This window comes from Rhinopithecus roxellana, chromosome 10 (assembly GCF_007565055.1).
Source record: "Rhinopithecus roxellana isolate Shanxi Qingling chromosome 10, ASM756505v1, whole genome shotgun sequence".
Taxonomy (NCBI): domain Eukaryota; kingdom Metazoa; phylum Chordata; class Mammalia; order Primates; family Cercopithecidae; genus Rhinopithecus; species Rhinopithecus roxellana.
The window spans coordinates 101,910,608-101,934,667 of NC_044558.1; the positions used below are offsets into that span (position 1 = coordinate 101,910,608).

Consider the following 24,060-nt stretch of genomic DNA (forward strand, 5'->3'; position numbering starts at 1 on the left):
GAGGTCAGGAGATCCGAGACCATCCTGGCTAAGACGGTGAAACCCCATCTCTACTGAAAATACAAAAAATTAGCCGGGCATGGTGGTGGGTGCCTGTAGTCCCAGCTACTCAGGAGGCTGAGGCAGGAGAATGGCGTGAACCCGGGAGGCGGAGCTTGCAGAGAGCCGAGATCCAGCCACTGCACTCCAGCCTGGGTGACAGTGCAAGACTCCGTCTCAAAAAAAAAGAAAAATCCCAGTAAGCCTTTTTGCACAAATTTTACTTTTTTTTGAGGGGGACAGAGTCTTGTTCTGTTGCCTAGGCTGGAGTGCACTGATGTAAACATGGCTCACTGTAGTTCTGGCCTCCTGCTCTCAAGCAATCCTCCTGCGCTGGCCTCCCATATAGATGGGACCACAGGCACATACCACTACACCCAGCTAATTTTCTAATGTTTTGCAGAGACAGGGTCTTGCCATGTAGCCCAGGCTAGTCTCAAACTTCTGGGCTCAAGTGATCTGTTGGCCTCAGCCTCCCAAAGTACTGGGATTACAGGTGTGAGCCACTGTACCTGGCCAAATCACATTTCTGATTAAAAAATAAAACAAAACATAAAACTTATATCCAGAATATATAAAGAACTGTTACAACTCAATAATAAGAAAACTATCAATTTCAAAACAGGCACAATATTTGAATAGAAATTTCACCAAAGATACATGAATGGCTAAAAAGCACATGAAACAATGTCCAACGCTATTAATCATTAGGGAAATGCAAATTAAAACCACAATGAGGTACCACTTTACTCCCACTAAGATGGCAACAATAAAAAAGACAGACAATAATGACTATTAGCAAAGGTGGAGAAATTAAAACCCTTATATATTGCTGGTGGGAATGTAAAATGGTGTAGTCAGTTTGGAAAGCAATTTGGTAGAATTTCTTAAGAAGTTAAACAGGTTGAGGTGGGAGGATCACTTGTGCCTGGGAGGTGGAGGCTCCAGTGAGCTGACATTGTGCCATTGCACTCCAGTCTGGGTAACAGAGTGAGACCCTTTCTCGAAAAAAAAAAAAAAAAAAAAATAGATAGATCTGTATGGAGAATCGAATTAATGTGTTCCCATTCTTTCCCAGTAGGCAGAGTATATATCCTTAGACCACTAACTCTGGCCTTTGCCATATGGCTGGCTTTGACTAACGGAATGTGACCAGAAATGAATGTGTGCTTTGAACACAGGCTTTAAAAAGCATTGTACGTAATTGTATGCACCTACTGGCCCTCTGAAGTAGAATAACCTTGAGAAGACTGCCCCATTATAAACAATAACCTAACAAAAGCTAATATATGAAAAAGGGTACATGAAAAGTGTTACATGAAAAAGGTTCCAAAAGATGTACATCAAATTGAATTATGTGTATCTGCCTATGTTGGGAGATAGTGCTGTTGAAAGAACATTGTACACTTTCCAATTTCTTGACTTTTTACCAGTGTTATTTTAAAAACCTGTTTAATGGAAAAATTTTTTTAAAAGACATATGTTAAAAGTAAAAGTACTGGCCGGGCGCAGTAGCTCACGCCTGTAATCCCAGCACTTTGGGAGGCTGAGGCAGGCGGATCACGAGGTCAGGAGATTGAGACCATCCTGGCTAACATGGTGAAACCCCATCTCTACTAAAAAAAACACAAAAACAAAATTAGCCGGGCATGGTGGTGGGCGCCTGTAGTCCCAGTTACTCGGGAGGCTGAGGCAGGAGAATGGCGGGAACCCAGGAGGCGGAACTTGCAGTGAGCCGAGATCGCAGCACTGCACTCCAGCCCGGGTGATAGAGCGAGACTCTGTCTCAAAACAAACAAACAAAAAAGTAAAAGTATCTGGATTACTGTGGTGGGATAATTTTTTTTTCCTTTTCTACAGTTTCCAAATTTTCCATGATATTTTAGTATTTCTATATTTTAAAACAGTTTGGAAAAAAAGTTAAGATCCTACCATCAGTCTAATGCAAGTAAAAAGACATAACGGTTAATAACTCTACTGTATTATATGCTATGGCAACTTGAAAGTGCTTTGAAAATTACACCAATGATCTTATTTCACTATCACAATGACACTGTAAAACAGGTATTTAATCACTCCCATTTCACAGCGAAGGAAACAAGCTTAGATTATTTGCTCTAAAGGACACACATGATAAGCGCTGAATCAGAAAACAGCCCTTTGGACTCTAAATCTCCAAAGCTTGAGTGCTAGAATGACAATGATCAAAACACTATGTGAATATTATTTGGGCTTAAAAAGAAAAAAATATTGCAGCCATAAAAAAGAGTGAGTTTGGCCAGGCGCGGTGGCTCACACCTGTAATCCCAGCACTTTGGGAGGCCGAGGTGGGTGGATCATGAGGTCAGGAGATCGAGAACATCCTGGTTAACGCGGTGCAACCCCACGTTAGTCTCTACTAAAAATACAAAAACTTAGCCGGGCGTGGTGGTGGGCGCCTTTAGTCCCAGCAACTCGAGTGGCTTAGGCAGGAGAATGGCATGAACCCAGGAGGCGGAGCTTGCAGTGAGCTGAGATTGCGCTACTGCACTCCAGCCTGGGCAATAGAGCGAGACTCGTCTCAAAAAAATAGTTCATGTCCTTTGCAGGGACATGGATGAAGCCGGAAACCATTATTCTCAGCAAACTAAACTAGCACAGAAAAAGAAAACCAAACACTGCATGTTCTCACTCATAAGAGGGAGTTGAACAATGAGAACACATGGACAGAGGGAAGGGAACATCACACACCAGGGCATATCGGGGGTTGCAGGGCAAGGGGAGGGAGAGCATTAGGACAAATACCTAATGCACGCAGGGCTTAAAACCTAAATGATGGGTTGACAGGTGCAGCAAACCACCATGGCACATGTATACCTACATAACAAACCTGCACATTCTGCACATGCATTCCAGAACTTAAAGTAAAATAAAAATAAAAAATAAAAAAAGAGAAAGTCTAAAAAAAAGAAAGAAAAAATATACTACCATTTGCCACAGCATGGATGGAGCAGCAGGACATTATGCTAAGTGAAATAAGACAGACACAAAGAACAATATTGTATTATCTCATATGTGAAATCTTGATTTTTGTTTTGTTTTAACAAAAAAGGTAAAACATATAGAAACAGAGAACAGTGGTTACCAGGGTCAGGGTGGCAGGAAGAGAAGGAAATGGGGAAATGTAGGTCAAAAGATACAAAGTAGCAAATACATAGCATAAACAAACTGAGAGATCTAATGTACAACATGAGGACTACAGTTAATAATAATGCATTGTATTCAGGATTTTTTTTTTTTTTTTGAGATGGGGTCTAACTCTGTCACCCAGGCTGGAGTGCAGCAGCATGATCTTGGCTCACTGCAGCTTCCACTTCCCAGGCTCAAGAAATCCTCCCACCTCAGCCTACCGAGTAGCTGTGACCACAGGCGCGTGCCACCATGCCCAGTTAATTTTTTGTATTTTTGGTAGAGATGGGGTTTTGCCATGTTGCCCAGGCTGATCTCGAACTGCTGGGCTCAAGCGATCCATCCACCTCGGCTTCCCAAAGTGCTGGGATTACAGGTATGAGCCACAACGCCCGGTGGTGACTACAGCTGCTCATGCCACAGGCAGAAAAAAAATGGGTAACTATATGAAATGATGGATATATTACCACTATAATAACCATTTATATATATATATATAAAATATCTATCTTATACCATCATGTTATATACCTTAAATTTACACAAATAAAATTTATTTAAAAAAAAACCCACTACATGGAACAGTACAATTCCCCAAAGGAAAGAGGAATTCTTTGCAGACAAAACCAACATTAGCTATAATAGGGGTCAACAATGTAGATATCCCCATTATTTACAATCTGTGTCAGCAAACTACATCCTGTGGACCAAACCTGCCTACGAGCTGTTTCATAAAGGCTTATTGGAACTCAATACACAAACAAACAAACAAATAAAACACGATGTGAAAAGAAAAGAGGTAGTGAATTAATTCTGTTTGGGAAAAAGGAGGAAAGAATTGATTGTAAAAGTATTTGCTAGTGTGAACCACTCTAACAGCTTCCTGTATAAAACATGGATATGATAGCTTTCATTTTACAGTCAGAGTTTCATTGCCAAATTCCCAGAGAAATCTAATTTTAAAATAACCATCTGTTACTTTTCATTATCATTTATGAGGTAGCTAAAATGCATAATGGCTCAATATATACAAATATATTGATACAAGCAGTTACATTAATATTAATTTAATAAGATGATTTCTCATTAGAAAAGACACAGTTTTTTGGTTTTTAGCTCCAATGCTTTCTGAAGACACAGTTTTGAAAATAAATATGCTCCAGGGACTAAGGAAAACACAAACACACACAAATTTGTCCACTGTTAGACTGAAATGCAAAAAGCTAAGCATCATCCCTTTTAAAAATTAAAGATGGAAAAAATAAAATGTTCCTACTCTAAATCATAAAATATGCATTTGGTCTGAAAGAGTCAGCATACCTGGGAACATTATTGTTTGAATCTTCGCTTTCGTTTGCCAGGCCACCAAACAAATAGCATTTGTTACCATATAAAGAGAAGCTATGTCCAAGCCGAGGACAAGGAGGTAAACCAGAAGGAGGGGGATGGGGTTTCACTTTTTTCCATAACCAACGACTTGCCTAAAAAAAAAAGAGCACAAATACAGTCAAACAAAATCAAGAAAGCACGCCTATATTGTCAATAGTGCAACATCATATCAATACATTTTAATCCAAATCCCATCAGAAGGCACTAATAAACTACTTTTGGGACAAATGACAAATAACAAGCTAACTTCTGGAATTAAAATATATGTTCCAGTAGACATTCAAGTTACTATTCCAATTCACAGATTTCCACAATGGCAAACTAACCATATAATAATAAACTCCAACAGTTCTAAAGTATTTTCCAAATGAAAAATAAAATATTATACATAGCTTCAAGATTAAATGTAATTTATACATTCTTACTTTCTGAAATAAGGTAATCCATGAATGGTAAATATTTTAACCTTTTAAAGGTAAACATAAAGCTCATTTAACAAATAAAATTCCAAAACGTATTCTCTGGCCATGGATGTTTTCTTTAGCTGAAATTATTTTTGCAGTGAGTTGCTTGTAAATAGGTATAACCACTCACATCTGCCAATTAGCAGATACCCGCATGATCACCACCCTAGGGATAAGGCACAGGTCAGGAAGAAAAGTCAACAAGGGCTATGAGTCTGGTTTAATAAGAGTCAAATTTAGAAAGGTTATGGGAAACTGTTACTCCTCTTTTGTATGTATTGTCAAGGTGGGAGGTGTAGCAAATATTAGTATGAGGGTAACAATTTCTAAAACACAAAAGCAGTGGTTATCAAAGTATAGCCCAGGGGCCAGGCATGGTGATTTTCCAAATGTGGAAAGTTTTATTCAAAGTTGTGAATCTGTCAGTTGATGCCAATGCCAACTATCCCTCTGTGAGTCCTGCAGTACTTAATACTTAAGAACTTGCGGCAGAGCACGGTGGCTCACGCCAGTAATCCCAGCAGTTTGGGAGGCCCAGACGGGTGGATCACCTGAGGTCAGGAGTTCAAGACCAGCCTGGCCAACATGGTGAAACCCTGTCTCTACTAAAAATACAAAAATTAGCTGGGCATGGCGGTGCGTGCCTGTAGTCACAGCTACTTAGGAGGCTGAGGCAGGAGAATCACTTGAACCCAGGAGATGGAGGTTGCAGTGAGCCAAGATCGCACGGCTGCAGTCCAGCCTGGGCAACAGGGCAAGACTCTGTCTCAAAACAAACAAACAAAAAGTATACTCTAGAAACCAGGAGCATCAGCAGCTGGGAACTTGGTAGAAATGCAAATGCTTATCACCCACTACTGACTCAGAAACTCTCTGGGTAGGACCCAGCAATCTGCGTTTTCACAGGTCCTCCAGGTGCTCCTGTTGCAGGCTAAAGTTTCTACTGCACTAAGATACAAAAACTTAAGTATATAACATGTACAACTGATACTAAGTAACAGGTATCTTGATGTTATAAATGTTGCACTGGGTATGGGAAAAAGACTTGCCAGGAAACTTTGGCTTTTAAGTGAAGTGGAAACATTTTCTATAAAGCTATTAAATGTGAAGTTTACATTACTTGAACAATGTTAAAATGTATTAAACAATGTTAGTAATGTTGCAATCTTTTGAAAAATTATGAACAATATCATTATTAAAGCCTCAGAATGAAATAATATTAAATACACTTACTTGTAACTCATATAACTCATTGCTGTATCTTCCATATTCAACCATACCCCCAAATACTAATATTCTGGTACCATCACAGACAAATCCATGGGCAGCACAGCCTGGAGGGATATCTCCTCTAACAGCTGGCAGAAACCACTGATTCGTTGCTAGTTGCCAAAATAAAATTAAAACTGATTATAACCAACAACGGTTATCACATACTATCAGCAAGTACTTTACATATATCATCATTATCAGTGGGTCTCAACTGGGGATGATTCTGCCCCCCAGAAGACATTTGGCAAAGTCTGGTGACATTTTTAGTTGTCACAACTGGAGGGGGCTGTTACTGGCATCTAGTAGGTAGAGGCAGGGATGCTGTCAAACATCTTACAATGTACAGGGCAACACAGGGCAGCTTCCCCCGACCTCGACAAAGAATTACCTGGCCCAAAAGGTCGACCGTGCTGCTGTTGAAAAACCCTGATCTATATCATTTAATTCTTATAAAACCCCTGCTGGGTGAGTATAAAAATCTCCATTTTACAACTGAAAATTGTGAAGCTAAAAAAGGTTTGGTAACTTTAGCGCTGATCCTGGGAAACTGGCAGAGCAAGATTCAAATCAGGTCTAATTTGTTCCAAAGCCAGGGTTTTGAACACTAAGACCAAACTGTCAGTAACTTTTTAATTTCATATGCTGGGGCGCTGGGAGGAGGGTGAAAAAAATAAAATTTCTCAGACTCCACTATTTTGTTAACCTTCAAATTATTCCTGTGATTAAACTGTTTCGTCCAAGAAAAGTTACCGGGCATGAAGTAGACCCAAAATTCCATCACTGTCTTTACACCGAAAAGATTTCTTGTGACAGCCTGAGCATTTACAAGGGGGAAAAAAATTAAATTCCAGTTTCCTTTCTATTCCACAGAGGTCCTCAAAGAGAGGGGCTCCTTGCCCAGGGACACTTGTGATCTGCAGTGGTGCTCAAGTTATGACAGTCCTCTTTCCGAGGGCCAGTCCAGAAGAGCGCCCACACCGAGTATGCAGACACAAGGCCGCCTCACCACGTCCCCGCCGGTTTAGAGCGCGGCCCACGGAGGGGCTCTTGACCGTTACCTGCCAAACACCGGGTTGTATTTGAGGCGAGAGTGCCAGAAGGCCTCTCGTTTTCCCTCCTCACCCCCTAGATGTAGGCAGGTAGGCAAAGACGGGAAAGGCCCGACGGAACTTTGGTTTGGAGTGGGTTTTGTTTTTGACAGGGGCGAGATTTCGGGGAGTGGCCCAGGCAGTTGGACACGGTCTTCTGTAGCCTGCGTCCTCCAGCCGGCCTGGGGCGGGGGCGTCTGGGATCCCCCGCTTGAAGACCGGTGCACCCCGCTCGGGGTCCGCTGCGCCCCGCGGGTCCTGAAGATCCAGAGCTGCCGTCCGGGACAGAGCTGCGGGACCCGGGCCGCCCGGCCGAGCCGCGCTCCCCGCCGCCCGCCCGAGGAAGCAGTGACCGGGCAGTGACAGCTGTCAGGGCCGCGGCCGCCGCCTCGCCTCCCCTCCCCCTCCGCGGCTCCCGCAGGCGGGGCCGACGAGCCACCGATGCGCTTACCCGTGTTGTAGACGTGCAGCTCATCCGCGATGCCCTCATTTCCCCCTCCAAAGATGATCATCAGCTCCCGGATGGCCACCGCTCGGTGTCCGTGTCGGGCGCGGGGTACCGGCCCCGTGAAGGAAGAAACCCGCCTCCAGTTGAGGAGGCTGGGAGCCGCCATCTTCCCAACCCCCGCCCCTCTGCCCACAATGCACCGCTCCTGCCTCAACCCGCTGCTCCCTGGGGAGGGCGGGGAACCGCCTCCAGCTGTGCTGGGGTCACGTGGCCGCGGGCGCCGGGGGCCAGGCTGGAGGCCCGCCGGCAGGGGAGAGACGTTGGGGAAGGGGGGGTCCTGAGAGGGGAGCCCCACCCGCACCCCAGGCGACGTGTCCAGCGGCCACCCGGGGCAATGCACCTTAGGGTGGAAGGACACTTGCCATTGACCACGTCTCGGGTTCCCACCCAGAGCCTCCCGTTAGGTATTTTGGGGAGAAGGCACAGCATCTTCCTTTACGTCCACTTTAATTGAGCATCTAGGATGTGTGGGCGAGGCAGTCTCACAAGCAACGTGAGAGAAGCTCGGGTAGAGGTGCGAAGAGCTGGGAGCGCAGGGCGGGGACCTCGCATGGGAGGGTGCGGGCGGGAGCCCGCCTCGCGAGCCCGGGCTACGGCCGCTTCTCCCGACCGTGACTGGGACCCGGGCAGGGAAGGTCGCTACAAAGCCTGCCAGGGCGAACCGAGGGCAGCTTTGTGGGGAGCCATGCCAGGAAGCTTGGGAACCGTGAGCCACAAGAGGTATTTTTGGTTTGTTTGGCTTAAGCAGAGAAGAGATGATTTGTAGGTTTCTGTTTCATTGCTAGCTAACAAGTGAGGGCTGTCCACAGCCAGGAATGCCTGAAGTAACTCACGTAATCCATCCAACAATCCAGTGATGTGGCTCCTGTTGTCTCCCTTTCGTGGATGGAGAAATGAGGCACAGTGCAGTTAAGTAATTTTCTGATGGACACAAAGGAAAGGTGTTGAAAAAAAGATTGGGGCCAGGATTCAACCACGGGGCTTCTGATTCCAGAACCCCCAAGCCCTTATACTATATACCATACTGCCTCTGATAGCAGTCATATCCAACCATTGTACAATACTGCCTCTGATAGCAGCCTTACGCAACTCTTTATTTTTATTTATTTATTTTAGATGGGGTCTGGTTCTGTTGCTGGAATGCAGTGGCGCTATCAGAGCTCACTGCAAGCTCCAGCTCCTGGGCTCCAGCGATCCTCCTAACTCAGCCTTCCAAAGTGCTGGGACTACAGGCATGAACCACCGCACCCAGCCAATGCAACTCTTAATAAGGCCTAGCTGCCCTGTGATTTGATCCTATAGGTAATCACACAAGTCCATTAGGAGTAAAATTGCACTGCATATGGGATTCATGCCAAATGAGTAGATTTTAGCTGCTCTTGCCACAGAAACACAAAAAGGGTTGGTGGTAACTATATGAGATGATGGATATGTTAATATGCTGCTCTATAGTAACCTTGTGACTGTCTGTATCAGCTGTCCCCTACCTTTTTGGAACTAGGGACCGGTTTCATGGAAGACAATTTTTCCACGGACTTGGCAGGGGAGTGGGGGGTATGGACTTGGCAGGGGGTGGAGGGTATGGTTTCGGCATGAAGCTGTTCCACCTGAGATCATCAGGCATAATATTCTCATAGGGAGTATACAATTTAGATCCCTCCTATGGGCAGTTCACAGTAGGGTTCGAGCTCCTCTGAGAATCTAATGCGCGGCTAATCTGACAGGAGGCGGAGCTCGGGAGGTCGTGGGGGTTCCGAACAGGCCGAGGACTGGTTGCTGGGGATTGGAGACCCCTGGTCTATATGGTATCATAACTTCATATTGTATATCTTTAAAATGCACAAGTTGTTTTTTAAAAATTTAATTGAAAAAGGACTGGGCACAGTGACTCACACCTGTAATCCCAGCACGTTTGGAGGCTGAGACAGGAGGATCCACTGATCCCAGGAGTTCGAGACCAGCCTGGTCAAGATGGTGAGATCCTATCCCTATTTTTATTAAACAAAGATAAATAAGGCTGGGCGCGGTGGCTCACGCCCGTAATCCCAGCACTTTGGGAGGCCGAAGCGGGCGGATCACCAGGTCAGGAGATCGAGGCCATCCTGGCAAACGTGGTGAAACCCCGTTTCTACTAAAAATACAAAAAAAATTAGCCGGGCGTGGTGGCAGGCGCATGTAGTCCCAGCTTCTTGGGAGGCTGAGACAGGAGAATGGCATGAACCCGGGAGGCGGAGCTTGCAGTGAGCGGAAATTGCGCCACTGCACTCCAGCCAGGGCGACAGAACGAGACTCCGTCTCAAAATAAAATAAAATAAATAGAGATACAAGTCCAGTGGAAGAAAAAATTGAAAGCAATTTAAATCCCTACCTCAGATTCTCAAGAGGTACTGAAAGGAGAATACACTGTATAGTAAATTTCCTAAAGCTCTTTTTTCCTCATCTTTTACCATTTTCAATTTCTCTTATATGCTTCATTCACCCAACTCCCTTAAACCTCAGCATGCTTCTCCACCTTCTCATTCATCTAAGCTTCTTTTTGAAAGAGAACTCTCTACCTTTTTTTTTTTTTTTTTTTTTTTGAGACGGAGTCTCGCTCTGTCACCCAAGCTGGAGTGCTGTGGCCGGATCTCAGCTCACTGCAAGCTCTGCCTCCCGGGTTCACGCCATTCTCCTGCCTCAGCCTCCCGAGTAGCTGGGACTACAGGCGCCGCCACCTCGCCCGGCTAGTTTTTTGTAGTTTTTTTTTTTTTTTTTTTTTTTTTTTTTTTTTTAGTAGAGACGGGGGTTTCACCGTGTTAGCCAGGATGGTCTCGATCTCCTGACCTCGTGATCCGCCCGTCTCGGCCTCCCAAAGTGCTGGGATTACAGGCTTCAGCCACCGCGCCCGGCCCTCTCTAGCTTTTAAAAAGAAATTCTCAGTCTGGGCATGGTGGCTCACACCTGTAATTCCAGCACTTTGAGAGGCTGAGGAGAGCAGATCACCTGAGGTCAGCAGTTCGAGACCAGCCTGGCCAACATGGTGAAACCCCGTCTCTACTAAAAATACAAAAATTAGCTGGGCGTGGTGGCACATGCCTGTAATCCCAGCTACTTGGGAGACTGAGGTAGGACAATCGCTTGAACCCAGGAGGCAGAGGTTGCAGTGAGCCAAGATGGTGCCATTGCACTCCAACCCGGGCAACAAGAGCAAAACTCTGTCAAAAAAAATAAAATAAAAAGGAAAAGGAATTCTCACTATTCTTTTTAGCTTCTGCTTCTTAAATTCTCCCTCTCACTGAGTATAACCCAATTTTGTTTGTTTGTTTTTGAGATGGAGTTTCGCTCTTGTTCACCAGGCTGGAGTGCAATGGCGTGATCTTGGTTCACTGCAACCTCCGCCTCCTGGGTTCAAGTGATTCCACTGCCTCAGCCTCCTGAGTAGCTGGGATTACAGCCATGCACCGCCATGCCTGGCTAATTCTGTATTTTCAGTAGGGACGGGGTTTCTCCATGTTGGTCAGGCTAGTCTTGAACTCCCGACCTCAGGTGATCCGCCCGCCTTGGTCTCCCAAAGTGCTGAGATTTCAGGCATGAGCCACCGTGCCCAGCCAGTCCAATTTCATAATATGTCCAAAGAGAATTTGGAAAGGGAGGGAGAAATAAGATGCCTACAAACAGAAAAGAGGTTATGAATATTTATTAATATTTTTATTTGTCACGTACATAAGATAGGCTCTTAAATGTTGCCATAATAAGTTTTTATGAATCTGAAATAAAACTGGAAGAGTTGGAATAAAGCAGTGAGTTTTTCATAAAACCCAAAGTGTTTAATTTAAGGAAGTCTACTTTGTTCTGAGAGTTTTGTGCCTAGATGGTAGTTTTTTCTAATGCCCTTACAGCACAAGGTTAAAGGAAAAATCAAAAGTTGCAACCCTAATGTTGAACTTCAAATTAAAAAAAAAAAAAAACACTAGTCTATGATATTTGAAAGCCAGAGAACCCTTGAACTAGGAGGAAAATGAAGGCAAATATTTTTAAGACAAAAGGGATTGCAAGCTATAATTGGTGGCTTAGATAGGGAGCTGCAGGGTGATGAGGAAATGTGTACTAGTGTCCTAGGGCTGCTGTGATAAAGTACCACAAATCTGGTGGCTTAAAACAATAGGAATGTTTTGTCTCACAGTTCTGAAGGATATATAAGTCTGAAATCAGAGTGTCAATAATGCTGTGATCCCTCCAAAACCTGTAGGAGAGAATGCTTCCATGCCTCTTTCTAGCTTATGGTGGCAGCTGTCAATCCATGGCAACCCTTGGCTTATCAATGAATCACTCATCTCTGTCTCCATCACATCATCACATGGTGTTCCCGCTGTGTGTCTGTCTTTTTCTTCTTCTTCTTTCTTCTTCTTGTTCTTCTTTTTTTTTTTTTTTTTTTTTTCTTTGAGACAAGGTCTGGCTCTGTCACCTAGGCTGGAGTACAGTGGTGCAATCTCAGCTTGCTGCAGCCTCCACTTCCTGGGCTTAAGTGATCTTCCCACCTCAGCTTCTGGAGTGGCTGGGATTACAGGTGTGCACCACCATGTCTGGCTAATTTTTAAATTTTTTCTAGAGATGAGGTTTTACCATGTTTCCCATGCTGGTCTTAAACTCCTGAGCTCAAGTGATCCTCCTGCCTCAGCCTCCCAAAGTGCTGGGATTACAGATATGAGCTACTGCGCCCAACCTCCTCCTCTTCTTGCAAATTCACTAGCTATATTGGATTAGGGGTCATCCTGTGATCTCATCTTAACTTGATTATATCAGCAAATACCCCATATCCAAATAAGGTCATATTCACAGGTACAGCGGGTTAAGACTTCAGCATATCGTTTGGGGGAGATACAATTCAATCAGTGACAAAGTACGTAATCCAATGGGAAAGCTATTTTAGTAGAGCAGTTTTGAGTACTCTCTCCTTGAGGGAAGCATCTAAAAGAGGTCCCCATTTCACAATAAAGTACCTTCAGTCTTTGAAACTTCAAGATTGTAGTTTGGAAACAACAACCTAGGAGGAGAGTTTGGAGAAGAGGGATGGAAAATAGCACCCTGAAGAAGCCAGCATTGATGGGGTAAAGACAAGAGGAGGCACTCATGAAGGAAATAGAGAATAGGTAGCCAGAGAAGTTAAAAGGGAATTGGGTGAGGGTGATGTCAAAGAAGCCACCAGCAAAGAGGGTTTCATAGAGGCAGAAGTGGTAAGGAAAGCCAAAAGCCATAGAGAAGTCAGGGAAGAAGAGAATGAAGAAGCAACTGTTGGATGTGCAAATTAGGAGGTTAGTAGTGGCCTAGAATTAAAATGTTTTCAATGGAGTGGGAGGGAAAGAAGCCAGAGAGAACTGAAGCATGAATTAGAAAATGCGGATAACATGTATAGTCTACTATTTACAGAGACTTGGCCATGTAAGGAAAGAAAGAACAATGGCTGGCAAGGAGAGAGAGGTACTGTGTAAATTGTTATTATTTTGGATGGTGAGACTTGAGCATGATTGCAGGCCCAGAAGAAGGATCCAGTTGCAAACAAAAGGTTGGAAGTGCACAACCAGCAATCATTTCCAACCTTCTTCTCCTTGCCTGCCTCTCATTATTGAGACTGGGAAGGAAAAAAACAAACAAATAAGCACTTTCCCAGACTACTGTACCCACTCTCCTTCAAGATGACCCCCAATGTCTGCCCTCCTCTTCTTTTCAGTAACAGAATCTGGACTATGAGCTGGGCACATGACCATTCTAAATAAAAACTCATTTCCCAAACTTCCCTCAACTAGTTGTGGCCTGTGGCTAAATATTGACCTATGGGGTGTACAAAAGTAATGTATATAATTCCAAAATGTGTTCAGGAGGAGGGAACCCTCCTCTCTCTTACTCTTTTCTGCTGGCTGGAATGTAGATGTAATGGCTAGAGCTGGGGCAGCCATCTTGGACCATGAGCTGGAAGGAGCCTAATTTCCTGAGGACTTAGTGAAGTAGAGCAGCTCTACTGGAAATTACATCCCATAGGGCAAGTAGGTCTGTTCAGAAAGAGCTGGGATTTGGTGGATCAAGGTCCTGGAGGATCAAGAAAAGATGGATCCTGAAGTCCATGTATATCTACATGTATACCAGAGCTGAATAGATATATTAATTCTCTATTATAGATTATATAAATATTATGTATTCTATACATATACAGGAATCCCTCTTTAACCATGGTTTCAGTTACCCACAGTCAATGCAGTCTGAGAATATTAAATGGAAAATTCCAGAAATAAGCAATTTGTAAGTTTTAAATTGTGTACCATCCTGAGTCACATGATGAAGTCTTGCACTGTCCCACTGTTACCTGCCTGGGATGTGAATCATCCTTTGTCCAGTGTTTCCACACTGTATATGCTACCTGCCCATTTGTCATTTAGTAGCTGTCTTAGTTAGAGTTATACAGGATTTGGTACTATCTGTGGTTTTAGGCATCTCTGGGGGTCTTTGAATGTATCCCCCTTGGGTAAGGGGGCATCTGTTTTATTATAGAAAGCTCTACTGGACAGTGCTGCTCTAGACTTTTTAGGCATATGTTAGAGAAGGTACTTTCATCTCTCACTACTTCCTCTCCTCTCTGCCTACTCCTCCATATCAAACACCCACCAGAGTCATTTACCTGGACTATTTCATTTGGGGTTAAGATCATGGGCTTTAAGACCCAATAGGTTGTAGCTACTTAACTAGTTGTGTGGCCTTGGTCAAATTATTTATCTTCTTTGAACCTCAGATTCTTTGTCTAGAAAATGGGAATAGTAAGAGCATCTGCTTCTCAGGATTAGTCAAGGGATTAAGTGAGATAATATGGTTCCAAAGTGGCAGCAAGGAAGCAAGCTGGCTTCACACCCCCCAATGGAAAACCAAAAACTAATATTCATCACTGAAATTATCACCAGCAATATCCAAGAACTCAACTATGAGGGTGAGACATTTGCTGGGGCCACAGAGAAGTTTAAAAAACTCTGAGTAGATGGTAAGAGAAGTAGACTTCCACATCTGTAATCCCCTCCCCACAATCTGCCAGGCACCAAGTGCATGAAAATTTTCCCCAGCTCACAGTCTGTACACTGTAAAAAGTGAGATCAAGGCATAGACAACCAGCTTCTCCACAATCTTAGGTTCCCTGGCAGAAGACCTGTCCCTGCCTCAACCACTAGAAGCATCAGCAGTCCCTGGAGGAAAAATATCCCTGAGAATAGCCAGAGACAAGGGGAGAGGTGAGACTAGTATCCCAGCTCTGGAAACTGCTGTGTAACTTGACAAAAAGAGACGGTGACACCAAATCAGAGTGGCTGTTCAGTAGCACCACACTGTAGGAGGTTGGGTCCATGGGTCCCTTGGACGCTGAACCCCTAGTCAGCCTTCCCATACTACTGGGATACCCCCATTAAGGACAAGGGACACTGAATATTTATTAGAATGGAGGCAAACATGGGTTTCAGCACCATCTAGTGCTGAAAATGGGGCATCGACCTAGCGAGGGGGAAAAAAGAAAGAAATCAATAGATAAATGAAATAATACATGTAAAGTACAGGCAGCCTTCACTTTGCATGATAATACTGTTCTGTAAACATGATATGCAAGCCAACACCCTTCAAAGTGATCTTAATTACCAGTGGGAAAAATTACAGTTGTTTTGTGATGTTTAAAAACGTTTTTGTCAAAGTATTAAAAACTTTCTTACTATTGCTTATAACTATATAGAGAAAATGAAAAAATTGTAAAACTAATATTTCTTTGTTATGCCATAATTTAAAACAGAAATATTGAAAATTAAAGAGTTTTATTTCTTCGCATAAAACTTACCATGAGTAGTTTAAACCATGCTTACCACCTTCTTGTCATATAGCTTACTATATGGAGTGAACATCTTTTCTATGCTGTGGCAAATTGTCATACTCCTTTCTAAGGCCTTTTTTTTTTTTTTTTTTTTTTTTGAGACAGGGTCTCTGTCATCTGAGCTGAAGTAGTACAGTGGCATGATCACAGCTCACCACAAACTTGACCTCCCAGGCTAAAGCGATCCTTCCACCTCAGCCTCCTGAGTAGTTGGGACCATAGGTGTATACCACCACACCTGGCTAACTTTTTTATTTTTTGTAGACACGGGGTCTCCCTATGTTGCTAAGGCTAGTCTTGAACTCCTGAGCTCAAGCAATCCTCCTGCCTCAGCCTCCCAAAGTGCTACAATTACAGGTGTGAGCCACCACGCCCAGCCTCCTTTCTAAGTTTTCCTTTGTGCTTTCAATGTTGTGAGATATCTTTGAGTGTTCCTTTAATGTGAATTTTTTGCTCATGCACTTTCTGGAACATCTTTATCCTTGTCCTTACAACTTCCAACTTCCTTCCTTATTTATGTTCATAAGTTTACCTTTACTAAGTTTTTCTGGATGCCCATCTGGAGTTGAACAGTGGCAACAACAACATTCCCATGGCCAACAATTTCTTCTGTAACTCCAGTGATCTTTGATTTGAACTTCACTCCCACAATTATCACTTTTCGTTTCTTTGCTTCACTTTTATCTTTATTGGCAAATTCTATAGTCCATTTATTAAAATGTCACATGGGGAGATAAGGAGGCAACACAACTACATACTTTGCTGTCTGTGCATAACTAAATAACAGATGTCCAGTGACCAGTCATCAGCAGACTACAAATGAAGCGATATGCTATGGTCACTGATCATGGTGTACATCTGTTATTTGCATAGCAATTTTGTGGACTGAAAACCTGACAGCAAAGCTTGTATTTATGCAATTACTCACAGTTAATATACTGTGGTAACTGAAATTTGAACTGTGTTATTGGGGGACTTGTGTTATATAACTAAATGGTGCTAATTGAAATATGTGCTGTTGCCATGCCAAGCAAGGACTGTGCTATACTTATGCAAGGACTGGCATGTAGTGAGCATTTAGTAAGCAGTAGATTGTTTTATTTCTATCATTATCATGATGTTATTATATTTCTACAGTTTCTATTCCTCTTCCTGAGCTGCAGGCCAAAAAGTCAACCCTAGAGTGAGAATCTGGTGCTGGAGGTGGCAGACAGTCCTGTGTTTTCAGCCAAGAGTGTAAATTGCAATGTCTTTAATCTCAATTGAGGACTCGGGCCAAGGGCTAAGGGCTTTTTGCCAGAGGTCTGAGAAGAGGTTCTGGGGAGTGCTAGCAAGTGGGCAGAACTCAGTAGCAGAGATCCTGGGCAGGGACTGTTGCCGAAGTGAGGGAAACAGATGGTGTCTGAGAGGTCTGTTTACAGATTGCAGGGCTCCAACCATGGATCTTGGCTGAAGCTATGGCCAAAGCACAGAGAGGGCAGCTGGCAAGAGCAAGGCAGTGCTCCAGGCTAGATAGAACCTAACTTAATTGCCAGAACAGGGAACTGGGCCAAGGAAGAAAAACAGTTACAGCATGTGGGAGAGAGGGAACTCTAGTGCGAGACTCAGGTGCTGGAGTAATTGCTGCAGTTTAGGGAGTAGCAGGGGAGAGCAAGAGCACTGAAGCTCAGGGCAACAAGAAGATGACCTGCAACTGAACCACACCAGGCAAAAGAGAGGGAATTGAGCCTGCTATGGTAATTCCTGCCCCATGTGTGTGATCTTGGAGCCCAGCCATGGGAGACAAACGTGGCAAAGAGGCTTGTCAGCCTGACCCAATGTGGTAATTCATGTACTACTAGAGAAGACTTATTCCTTTCCTCCCAGGCAACATTATCAGCTTTAATAGATTTTATCTAGGACCTTATCTAAAAGTAATATACACAGTCAAGGCAGACCCAGTTAGCAAGAAGAAACAATGAACATCTGACCTTCAACTAGTAAGATATAAACACAGAATAATAATGACTCAGATACATGTTTTGTTGACAAATGATACCACAAATATAAAATGCATGTGAAATGCATACATATTGCATGTGGTTGCACTCAGGCATGTAACTAAATCTAACCGAAGTTACTTGACCACTTAAGGGTTTATTTTCATCACATAGCAAGATTTTCCATAAGTAGTTCGTTCAGGGCTGCTGTGGTGATTCTCTGCCATCTTTAGCATATGCCAGGCTGCAGAATGACACAGTGCCAGGGACCCCATTCGTATCATGCAAGGATATTTTTCATTTACTTCTACAGATCTACTCTCCACCCTTCAACCTGTTCAGTGTCCTGAAAGGCTGACCTCAATGGATTATAGCACTTGAGCTCCTTGCCCTCTGACTTCTAGTTGGATTTGGTCAATGGGAGACACTACCAACAGGAGACTGTGAGGCTGGGGTAATCAGCCCCTGGTTCCTTTTGTGCAGAGCACCACAGGTTGGCTGTATCCCAGTGGGAGGGCTGCTCTTGCTGGCCACCCCTCTCCATATCCTCTCTCCAAGTCCCGGAAACCACTCTGTCTTGTTGCCCTTCAGAGTTTGGGGTTGTAATAACTCCCTGCTATTGCTAGCCCCAGGGTACTGCATCATCTCTTAACCATGTTTCCCTGACAGTGATTATACCTTTTCAATTAGTGCCTTTTTAAAAAGTCTCCACCATTACCTTATTGGAGGGAGCTGTCTGTATCCCACCAGGACCCTGACTGATTCAACTGTGTAGTCACTGTGCACAGCCAATGTGGCCATACGCAGCAGCGCAGTGTGGGCCTCTTATCCCCAGGGCTGCAAGGTGGCTACTTCACATACAAGGTTCAAGGCTGGATTTTAAACAGGAAGAAAGGGCAAAAGACACCAAAGAGCTCTTTGCCAGGAAAACACTAGCTTTCGAGGAAGTGCTAGACAGCAGACATCTGCTCACATGCCACTCTAGCTGCAAGACATCCAAGAAGGAGAATTTTTTCAAATGGGCATATTGCTGTTCAAATGAAATCATGTTTCTATTAAAAGGGAAAAATAATGCTGCAATGAATATGGGGAGGCAGATGTCCAAAGGAAATAAAATCAGTATTTCAATGGGGAGGCAGATATCTCTTTGAAATACTGATTTTATTTCCTTTGGACATCTGCCTCCCCATATTCGTTGCAGCATTATTTATCATAGTCAAGATATGGAATCAACTTAAGTATCCATTGATGGATGAATGGATAAAGATATTGTGGTACATATATGCAATGGAATATTATCCAGCCATAAAAAGGAAATCCTGCTATTTTTGACAATATGGATGAAACTTGAGGGCATTATGCTAAATGAAATAAGCCAGATACAGAAAAATAAATATGTACAATTTTACTTGTATTTGGAATCTAAGAAAGTCAAACTCATAGAAGCAGGGAGTAGGTAGAATGGTGGTTACTAGGGTGAGGGGAGGGGAAAATGGGGATATGTTAGTCAAACAGTATAAACTTTCAGTTATAAGATGAGCAAGTTCTGGGGATCTAGTGTAGAAAATGGGTGGTGTTGGATGTGTTAATTGATTTGATTGTGGTAATCATTACACAGTGTATGTGCATATCAAGTCAACACATTGTACATCTTGAATGTATTCAGTCTTTATTTGTCAAACATTTAAATTTAAAATTAAATATTCAATTATATATTATTCAATAAAATCAATTACATATAATTCAATTTCAATTAAATATTATTTTTGTTTAAAAACAATAGCAATAAAAACTTCCATTTCTTGAGTCCTTACTGAGTGCCTTACATGCATGATGTCTTTTAACCCACACAAGAGTCCTATTGGTAGTCCCCACTTAACAGATGAGGAAACCGGAGGTAAGACCTGTGGCTGAGCTCACACTAGGTCTGTCTGTCTCCGAAGCCCACTCTGGTGTCATGCATATCCTCTGTTTCTTTTCTCATTTATTCCCCAGGGAAGAATCTGTGCATACAGTGTGGATATCTAAGTCATAGATAACAAGCCTATTGCACCCTTGGAGTATGGCACAGCGAGAATAAAGGAGAAAGAAGCTGGAATCAGAGACAGTGAGGGTCAGGGAAAAGTTCTACAACATTCTCTGCTAGGTGGATGAGAGATGCAAAGGAGATGACATGATCTGTGAAGGAAATTACACAGGGCAGGTGTCAGCTCAGGCTGCTGTCCACATGATGCCTGGGACATGTCTGAGGGACTGGCCTGCTGCACCTCACGGCACATAATTCTGGAAGGGCGGTGGGAAACCCTGAGCCAGAAATGGTTATCTTATTTTCGCTCATGTGTGTGCAGTGAGTATTTAAAGTATAGTATATTGCACTGCCCCCAACCTTCTGACTTCCCAGAGGTGACCGATGTTTTAGCTAAAAACATTTAGCTAAATGTTTTAATGGAATTGTGCTTTAAAATAAGGTACAACTTGCTGAGCATGGTGGTGCATGACTACAGTCCCAGCTACTCGGGAGGCTAAGGAGAAAGGCCCAGGAGTTCAAGTCCAGCCTCGGCAACATAGCAAGACATGTCTCTAATAATCATAATAATAATAATTAATAAATAAAATAAGGTACAAGATGCTGGGGGTCAAGAGAGAAGAGGAGTGGCATCATGTCAAGCCTCTCCAGGAGAAAGGACACACTTGCTGGATTGTGTGGGGGCTTTAGAATAGGGGCACCCAAGGGATCACAAGGCAGTCAATAATTCTACACAAGCAGCAAATTTGATGCTGAAGGATGACCAATGTGGATGCCACTTAACCCTACTGTTGCAGCCCCAGATCCTAGTATTTGAAACATGCCTCAAGAACGAAACACTTAAGAAGTGCTGAATAAGAATTCCAATCCTGGCTTCATCACTAACTTGCTTTGGGAACTAGGGCTTTAATTTGCTCAAAGCCTCAGTTTGCTCATCTGTAAATTGGGGCAAAAATAACATCTGTTCAACTTACCTACCAGAAACGTTGTGTGGCTAAAAAGAAATAGAAGATATGAAAATGCTTTGGCTATATTCAAAGTTCTATATACGTGGAAGATATTCAGGATCCTCCCACCTTCAAAGTTCATGTCTAAGAAAATCCCTACTAAATCCTTTAGAATGGAACTGCTCAATATAGTAGCCACTAGCCACAATGACTACTGAGTACTTAAATGTGACTAGTGCAACCGAGGAACTGACTTTTTAATTTTTATTTAACTGTAACTAATTTTAATTGAAAAACTGATACTCTATTCAATTACTGGAAAATTTTTAAGTACATTTGGACCAACCTGGATTTGTGAATCTACTTTTTTTCCCGGTGTTTTTTCTAATTTTTTATTGATACATAATAGATATATATATTTTGAGTGTGCATTCAAACATTTAATATTAATACATTCATATAATTTGTAAAGATGAAATCAGTGTAACTGGGATATCTGTTACCTTAAATGAATCTACTTTTTAAATGGTAAATTTTATAAAGTCTAAATATATGTGCAGTGTTTCTGTTTAAATTTAGTGTTTGAATTGAGATGTGCTGCAAGTGTACAATACACACCAAATTTCAAAGACTTAGTTACAAAAAAAAAAAAAAAAAAAAACACTGGGAAGTGTAGGAGGAAGGGAGAGATAGGGAGAGATTTGTTAAAGGATATAAAATTACAGCTAGTTAGGAGGAATAGGTTTTAGTGTTCTATATGACTGTAGTATGGCCATAGTTAACAATAATATGTAGTTTCAAAGAGCTAGAAGGAGGATATTGAATGTTTCCAACATAAGTATCAATATTTGAGATTATAGATATTCTAATTACAGTGTTCTGATCACTATACATTATATATATTGAAACATCACTATGTACCCTATGAATATATACAATTATTACATGAATATGTATCAAAACAAATTAAATTTAAAAACAAAACAGATATATAGAGCATCTTCTTAATAATGTTTTATATTATGTGTTGAAATGATAATATTGTGTATATATTGGGTAAAGTAAAATATATCATTAAGATAAATTTTACCTCTTTGTACTTTTTTCTTAATGTGGCTACTAGAAAATTTTAAATTATAGCCAGGTGTAGTGATGTGCACCTGTAATCCCAGCTACTTAGGAGGCTGAGACGGGAGGATCGCCTGAGCCTTGGCGTTCATGGCTGCAGTGAGCTGTGATCACTCCACTGCACTCCAGCCTAAGTAACAGAGCAAGACCCTGTCTCTTTAAAAAAAAAAAAAAAAAGTACAATTGGCTAGACGAGGTGGCTCACGCCAGTAATCCCAGCACTTTGGGAGGCTGAGGCGGCGGATCACCTGAGGTCAGGAGTTTGAGACCAGCCTGGCCAACATGGCGAAACCCCATCTCTACTAAAAATACAAAAAGTAGCTGGGCGTGGTGGCGGGTGTCTGTAATCCCAGCTACTCGGGAGGCTGAGGCAGGAGAATCGTTTGAACCGGAGAGGCGGAGGTTGCAGTGAGCCGAGATCTCACCACTGCACTCCAGCCTGGGAGACAGAGTAAGACTCTGTCTCAAAAAAGAAAAAAACACACAAAGTAAAATTCCAGTCCGGCTTGCATTTTATTTCTGTTGGAGAGCACCACTTTAGAAAGAGACAGCGAACAGGGAGATCCTTATAGGAACTAGGAAGAGGAGCCATTGCAGAAGTAAATTCTGTGATCCCAAAGTGCTGGCACCATCTCCTGGGTTTGAGAACCCATACAGAACAGCGCAGATTGCTGTTGAGGTCAGCTCCCAGCTCCCTGCCTCATTCCTCTCTGATTCCTCTTTTGTTCAGGCACAAAAACACTCCATCTTGAAACTTTTGTCATTATTGCTTTGGTAGAAGGAGACCACAATTGTTACCTGGGTTGTGAGTTGGGGACAACAGCATTTCAATGACTAGGAGATTTCAGGAGAAGCTAGTGGCCATGAAGATTCTCAAAATCAGCATGAACTTTATTTTTCACTTGTGTTCTGTCAAACTTTGCTTCGACCCAACGTGTGGTAGAAATTCACCCTGCAAGCATTTGCTCTTCTCTGGTTTTGTGTCTTTTCCTCCAGAACCGCGTTGTTTTTTGAATGTTTTGCACGCAGCCAGAGGAAGTCTGGTTCATCCGAGTCGGCCAGCCGAGCACATCTGGAAGTGGTTTCTGGGGCCGCCCCTCTCTGACAGCGCAACTCCTGGGTTCCCAGCACAGAGGTGGAAGAAACCCGAGACGCTCCAAAGTCAACGCAAGCAAAGGGGAGTGCGGGTCGGGGAGGAATATTCTTTTGGAAACGTAATATTGGCCTTGGGGATCGCCAGCCCTTTGGGACTTCCAATGAGATCTTAGAAGCGGCAGAAGCATCGTGAGGGCGGCAGCCCAGGGCCAGCCACGATTTGAACGCTCTGCCTTACAGCTCTTCTGGACCGAGGAGCCCAAAGCCCTACCCTCACCATTCACCAGGTAAATAGAGAAATTTACGAGCAGCGTGCAATTGTTCCATTTTATCCTGGCCGGTCTGCAGCAGTTCTTTATTCTGCTACAGACCCAAGAAAGCAAATCAGAGGTGTCAGATTGCCCCACACAAACTTTGCCTTCAGAAACTTCCCAGTACGAATTTGTAGCATTCCAGCGGAGCCCTTTTCGGCCATTTCCAGCAAATCCGGTGTGCAATGTTTCTCACGTCCTGGGCTGCTTTTCCAGACCTGGGTTTCTCCTCCTTCTTTCCACAAATATTATAATTTACTATTTGTATCAGATTTTAAACATAAAAATCAGCAGTTAGGATGTGGGTGAATGCTAGCATTTAATGAAGGTATGTCCTGAGCCACAAATGATTTAACTGAGCTGTGATTCATGTTTTCAGAATCTGTCTTAGGAAGCTGTTCTGAGGATCTCCATCCCCCCAGAAAGAACTGGCCATTGTGGAAATCCAAGTGAGGCTTATTGTAAATACAGTAGTCATGGTATTTGGGTTGAAAATGCTTTTTAAACATTCAAAAAATTTCTTATGTTTACTTTATGAGCAAGTGTCACACATTGGATAAGCCTAATATATAATTTATGAAATAAGAAGGATAGTTAACATGAGAGTAAAAAAAAAAAAAAAAGTGAGAGAGAGAGTGAGAGAAAGAAAACATGATGATATCTGAGCGTCTGGATGTGCTTTGGAAAACAAAATCAGTCCTCTCGTTGTTTGGCCCTGTGCAGCCAACTATCCAAAGTCATATTGGTTGGTTTTTGTCTTTTCCTTTTCCTCCAAA

General features: G+C 43.0%; 1 protein-coding gene and 1 long non-coding RNA gene across 3 annotated transcripts in view; one reads left to right on the forward strand and one right to left on the reverse strand.

Annotated features, from left to right (window-relative positions):
* Positions 1 to 8,131, reverse strand: part of HCFC2 (host cell factor C2) — a 43,515-nt gene extending 35,384 nt beyond the window's left edge. For both annotated transcript variants that reach the window (XM_010357290.2, XM_030939607.1), the window contains exons 1-3: positions 7,872 to 8,131; positions 6,294 to 6,442; positions 4,528 to 4,688 (exon numbers count right to left, since the gene is read on the reverse strand). In XM_010357290.2, coding sequence (XP_010355592.1) covers positions 4,528 to 4,688; positions 6,294 to 6,442; positions 7,872 to 8,034 — 473 coding nt within the window. In that variant the 5' untranslated portion in view covers positions 8,035 to 8,131. The remainder of the gene's footprint in view (positions 1 to 4,527; positions 4,689 to 6,293; positions 6,443 to 7,871) is intronic.
* A 281-nt stretch (positions 8,132 to 8,412) lies between these two features.
* On the forward strand, positions 8,413 to 23,746 carry LOC115900030. The gene is made up of 3 exons (XR_004059715.1): positions 8,413 to 8,648; positions 22,875 to 23,260; positions 23,664 to 23,746. It is a non-coding gene; the product is annotated as an uncharacterized LOC115900030 (long non-coding RNA).
* Positions 23,747 to 24,060: the final 314 nt, after the last annotated feature.